This window comes from Perca fluviatilis, chromosome 24, assembly GCF_010015445.1.
Source record: "Perca fluviatilis chromosome 24, GENO_Pfluv_1.0, whole genome shotgun sequence".
In the NCBI taxonomy this organism is placed as follows: Eukaryota; Metazoa; Chordata; class Actinopteri; order Perciformes; family Percidae; genus Perca; species Perca fluviatilis.
Genome location: NC_053135.1, coordinates 19,980,931 through 19,986,930, shown reverse-complemented (window position 1 = coordinate 19,986,930; position 6,000 = coordinate 19,980,931). Strand labels below are relative to the sequence as shown.

The following is a 6,000-nucleotide window of genomic DNA, read 5'->3' as shown; positions in this document are numbered from 1 at the left end:
AATCTAAAATATAAGACATGTTTTCAGTTATTTCACACTTTTTTGTTAAGTACATAATTCCACATGTGTCCATTCATAGTTTTGATGCCTTCAGTGAGAATCTACAATGTAAATAGTCATGAAAATAAAAAGGAAACACATTGATTGGCCTGTACTGTACACACACAACCATTCAAATCAAACCCAATTCAATCTTCCATGTTTGTTTTTTCTCTTTTTTTTTTTAGAAAATACTGTGATATTTTATTCAAAAATGTTGCAGAAAAAGTTTATACAGGTGTCCAGCCAGAAATATCTCTATCATCACTTAAGGCAAAACCGCAAACAAAAATAAGACAAACTAAGGATTTTTAAAGTCTACATTTAAACCCTTGTTAAGTTGACTGGTTTAGGGACCAAATGGCAACAACAAACCTTTTATAGAATTTACAAATGTAGCTTAAAATCTTCTGGATGTACTTCCATTTTCTTTTTGTAATAGGATGCAAAACGGAAAAGAGAATTAATGGTATACTCTTGTTGTAATTTTATAATAATATTAATATTTACACTCATTCACTTGCTTTTGTAACCCAAAATATCACAAGCCTGGCACAATACTTTACATATTGCTAGCGTATGACAATTTAAAATATTTAACATATATTTCTTTACAAACATCTCCAACTAATATTGGTACAAAAAATCCACTGCCTTTTTTATTTCTAAATAATACATTGCTGGTCACATTGTAAGCTCAGGCAGTGCTGAGATTGCAAGACAGAAACAAAGCCCACAAAGAAAACTATCAGAAGTGTAACAGGATGATAAAAGGTGATGGAATCAAGTCAGTCCACATTCTAAGACAGGAGACGTGTCTGAAAATGAAGAGTAAAGCTCTTCCTTGGACGTGCAGTGTCTGAAATGAGGAAACAATACACCGCATGAGACAGTACGGTCTGATGTTTGTGATAGGACCTACAGGCGCAACAGTGTGCAACTCTCCGAGGATGGGATTGTGTTCGCATTTTGGTCGTTTTGTGAAAAAAAAATAATGAAACACAGGTTGTGATCAGGAAAAAAAAGAAGACTGTTTGGATATATTTACACGCAGCTAAACAGAAAAGCACAAGCTGTTAAAACCCAAAAGATCTCAGCCAAAATAAAAACAATTATAGAAGGTATGGAAACTGAGACCGGCCGTGTTCGCAAGTATGTTTTTAATATCATCAAAAGATCACAAAAGATAGTTTTCTCTTATTATTCATAATGTATATCAGCATTCAAACGGCCCAGCCAGATGGAGCTGACCGGACTTTTACTTTGGAAAATCTCTTAACTGATGCAATAAAAATGCTTCTTTTTTTTCTGTATGTAGTCAGAGATGTTCTCGACTCCATCCTTTTTTTTGCATTTCAAAATAAAGTCAAAATGTCGAGATTAAAGTTGAACTTTCAGTGTAAATATACGTAAGCATAAGCATAAGAAAAAACAATAAACTTAAAGGAGGGAGTTGTTTTTTGCATTTAGAGAACAAGGTTGAAATGTCAACAAAGTAAAAATTAAATATTGAGAATATAGAAATACAATGTAGAATAAAATCAGAATGCAGAGAATAAACTTGAAAATTTATATTTTTTATGTTTTTAAAATGCAAACTAAATAAAAAGTCCGTCACCGCCACCTTGATCTGGCACATTTGAACTTCTGATCTCTGATAAACATTTTAACTAATAAGAGGAAACAATCTTTGGATTTTTCTCGAATTAAAAAAAATAATTACAAGATAATTACAAGGACGGCCGTTCTGGGCTTCCATAAGAAGAAGCTCTTTTAATACAATTTTCTCTTTTAGATTTTTAAATTTCCACGCACAACTATATACTTTTTTTTTTTTTTTTTTTCTTTTTTTTTTTAAACAAAGTTTTCATAAATACATTTCAGGCTGGGGTGTAGAATTCTGTGCCCAAGTCAGGAGTCTGAAGCATGAAGATTGTTTCAGACGGTCAATTGTTGCTTTTCAACAACAGTTCTTCCTGTTGTGTATTTATGGCACAAAAGCCTCTCTCACAAAAAAGTCACACTGAAACTGTTCACATCATATTTTAAGAATATTAATAGTCATCCCCTGTTCGCCTTTTTCTTTTGGTAAAACTCCTCGACAAACCTTCAATGAAGCTTGGCTCCGAGTAGAGTTATTACTATGGTAACATTCACTTTGAATAAGTTCAGGATCAGTTTATATATGCTTTTCAAGAAGGCATGGTAGCAAAATAGCATCTGCTAAGTCTGTGCTTCCCCACAGTCAGTCACTCATATTTCCTTTGCGAGGTTACATCGAAAAGGACACGCAGCGCCATCCAGTGGACAGGGGCGGAGCCAGATGTTGTAAACATTGGGGGCTCAGCCAACAAAACATTGGGGGCTCGGCCGAAAATCTAGGGTGGGGTAGATTTTCCCCAGTTACGGCAGCTATGTGCCCTATTTTTCAAGCAATTTGATAAATAAATGCCTAAAAGTCTGTACATCATACAGAAAACCAGATTGTAAGATAGTTAGCCGAGGAAAACGTTCATCCTGTCGAGCCTATGTCCTGTTTTGTATCTAATTGTTTGCCAACTGTCTTCATCATTCTGAAATCAGAAAAAAACAAATGTTGAGGATGCAATACAGTCTCTCTCCCAGCACAAAAAACATGACACTTGGTCAGGGTCCTTTGGTGTTAGTTAGTTACTGACGCAAAAAGTTTGCTTTAGCGTCTCAGTCAGACACAGGGGTCTTTCAGCTAATTCAAACGTAATCCCATCCGATATTTGACATTCTGGGTAAGTCTTTGCCATCATTTTTTAACACGCTTTGTCTGGACCCTTGGCAGTTTAAAAGGAAGAAAAAGGGTTTACGGTGAAAACAGATTAAAGGAGTCAGGGTTAGGATCAGACGCTAAAAGGTGCTTTTTGCGTCAGTATCTGACGCTGAAAGCCACTGACCAATGTTGACGAGTATTTAAAGAGTTGGGAGTGAGAACAGGTTGCAGGATGACACATTTTTCACTCCTGCCATCTAAAAAGGGGCAAGAATTGTCTGATGTTACCGTTTGTTAAGGCTACATATCGTCGGTAGGGTAGGAATTTAGCGTAAACAACATTACCAATCTTGAAACCTATTTTTAGAAGAGTTTACAGAATGAATGCTGAACTTTTTCTGCATTGATTTTGCCGATCCAGTCTGAGAGACTGAGGAAAAGTGACACAAAGTTGAAGTTATTTTAAAACTCTAGGTGTCAGGGCTTTGGAAAAAACATTCTGGGCTGATCCCCCCCGCCGCCGCTGCGCCCCTGCCAGCGAAGCTATACCCGCGTGGTGGAGTGGCCGTGGGGTAAGTTGGTACTGTTCTGGCTGCCCCCGAAAGCATTGAAGTTGTGCAGAGGCTGCATGCCAGCCAGCGCGTTGGGAATCATGGTGATGGTGCTGGGCGCCATCAGCGGTATGTCGTCGGGCGAGCGGCGCAGCGTCAGCGTGTAATCAGGAGGGCAGGCGAGGCGCAGCGCGTCGTGGCTCTGCAGCGACTCACACTCGTGGTGGTGCTCGTGCTCCAGCTGCTGCTGCTTCATCTGCAGAGACATCAGCTCCTCACTCTGCAGGTGGGCCACGTCATTGGCGTTGGCGTTGGTGGTGGAAGGCGTGTTGGTCGGCGCCAAATTGCGCTGCGGCGTCGGGATGCGCCGGTTGGTCTCGTGTCGCCGCTTGTCTTTCTTGTAGTAGAGCGCGGCAAAGGCCAGGATGTTGAGAAACAGCAGCGAGGCTCCGACTGCGATTGTGACGCTCAGCTCTGTAGAGTAGTCCCGCTTGGTTTCTATAACAACGGTCGACTCGTCGGTCAGATCGCCGCTCTTTCGCTGGTCAGTGGTTTGTTTGGTGTTGGCGGGTGGGACCCCCGGGTGCCTTGTGGTTGACGGCCAGTTGTTTTTGCCCGGGAAGCGTTTGGTGTAAGGGTATGGAGTGGTGTCCTGCGGAGGGATTTTGGTCGTGGTGGACACGTATTGGAAGAATTCGTTGATGTTGTGCAGATGCGGAACCAGTTCCAACCAGAATGCCACCTTGGTTGCGCGGTAGTGGTCCCGCACTCGCGGTTTGAGGCCGATGTGAAGGTACAGCTGGTCTTTGGGGTTGTACTTGGTCCAGGCCACCTCCTCGAAGCGGTTGGGTTTGGTGTGGATGAACTTTGTGTCCTGCGGGACCGGTTGATTTGGATCCCTGAAACAGAAAAAAATAGAGAAGAGATGAACATCAAAAAGGAGACAAAATGCTTTTTATGTCCCTGTAAACTATGGAGTCATATGAGTGGTTTCAAAGGTGAAAATGCGACAAAAACGTTGGAGAAGGCAACTAAATTGTCGAGGAAAACACGACCAGAACACTGGAAAAACTGGAGTCGTTAAACGTGACAGAAGCGAACGTCAGAAAAGGTGACAAAAACGGCGAGACAATGTCAAAAACGTTGGGTAACTCTTTTTTATGTACCTGTAAAAAAAATTTAAAAATTAAAATACATGATGAAATATAAAGGAGTAAAAAACTAAACAAAATGAATAAATATGAAGACAAATATAGGATACAAAATATTACAAATACAAAATACTTGAAAAAATATTTGATATAATTTTTTTCTGTATATTTAAAAAATACATTTTGATATAATATTATAAATTATAAATTATTATTTTTTTCCTGATTGTTTTTGCTTTCTGTCTTTATGTTTCCACATTCACTTAATCTTTTATTTATTCCTATTTATATTTCCACATTTATTTTCTTATTCTTTTACAGATGTATTCTTTTGTTGGCACTCTTATGACTCTATATTAAGCCTGGGCTAGATAATATAAGGTGGTACTTTACTCCAAATACATTGCGACACATTAAACTTTAATTTTAAATTTGTTAAAGGGGCATAAAAAAACAAGAAACTAAATATTACATTCACCTTCATCCCCCTTTTAAAACACAATCATTATTCTATTCACTTAGCACTAATTCCTGACATTTCCAGATGAGTCATTACTCCGAAAAGTCAAAGCCTTTCTTCTTGTTCCTTTTCATAGCTAATGTGATTTGACGCGACTCTGAATCTGAATGTTTGAGCTGACAAAATGTTCTGCGTGTTTTATATGCAGATGACACATTTCCAGGTGTTTTGTCACATTTTCTTAGTCCTAAATCTCAGCCTTGGTGTTATTTTCCTGCAGTTTGGAGGAGAGCTGCCTCTCCGGTGACTTTGTTTCATTAACTCTGGAGCGGTGAGGGGGAGGGAAGGCTAGACAACAACCTTGGAGTCGACACACTGGAGGGTTTGTGTGTGTGTGTGTGTATGTGTGTGTGTATGTGTGTGTGAATACTCAAGAGGAGGGACTCATTTTGAATCATGCATTGCATTTTAGGGGGCACCAAGGAACACTAATGCACTTCTGCCTCTTTTTACTCCACTACATTCATCTGAGAGTTGAATGATTTAATGATCAAAACAGAAAAAAACAGAAAAGTAGGGACAGGCAGAACTTCTGGACCTAAAGTGAGACACATAACTGACAAAGAGAACTCAGACTAAACACACGAGGTAACAAAGTGTTTGTGTAACGAGAGACAGGTGACACACATCGGGGACTAATCAGACCCAACAGGGAACAAAGCTAGACAAAGACACGAGAAACCCAACACTACAAAATAAAACAGGAAGTAAAGCATGCAAACATACAGAGGAATAGATCTAGGAAAACAAAACAGAGAACAGGGAGCAAAAGAACATTTATATCACGTCTGTTGAATACATGTTGTGTAGAGTTTTTAAAAACGGCAATTAATTGTATTTTAATTGTGATTTCTGATCCTAACGATCACAAAATGTAAGTAAATGTAATCAAGAAAAACGATAATTTTGCACGGTATGTTTGGCAGGTAAATTACAGTTCAAGTTGTTATCATTGTTAATTTTAACACACTGGAAAATGAGAATCACATTGAGGGC

The 6,000-nt window shown here is 39.0% G+C and overlaps 1 protein-coding gene across 2 annotated transcripts in view; it reads right to left on the bottom strand.

Annotated features, from left to right (window-relative positions):
- Positions 1–201: 201 nt before the first annotated feature.
- nlgn4xa (neuroligin 4 X-linked a) overlaps positions 202–6,000 on the bottom strand; it is an 89,638-nt gene continuing 83,839 nt past the window's right edge. For both annotated transcript variants that reach the window (XM_039793626.1, XM_039793627.1), the window contains one exon: positions 202–4,232. In XM_039793626.1, coding sequence (XP_039649560.1) covers positions 3,326–4,232 — 907 coding nt within the window. In that variant the 3' untranslated portion in view covers positions 202–3,325. The remainder of the gene's footprint in view (positions 4,233–6,000) is intronic.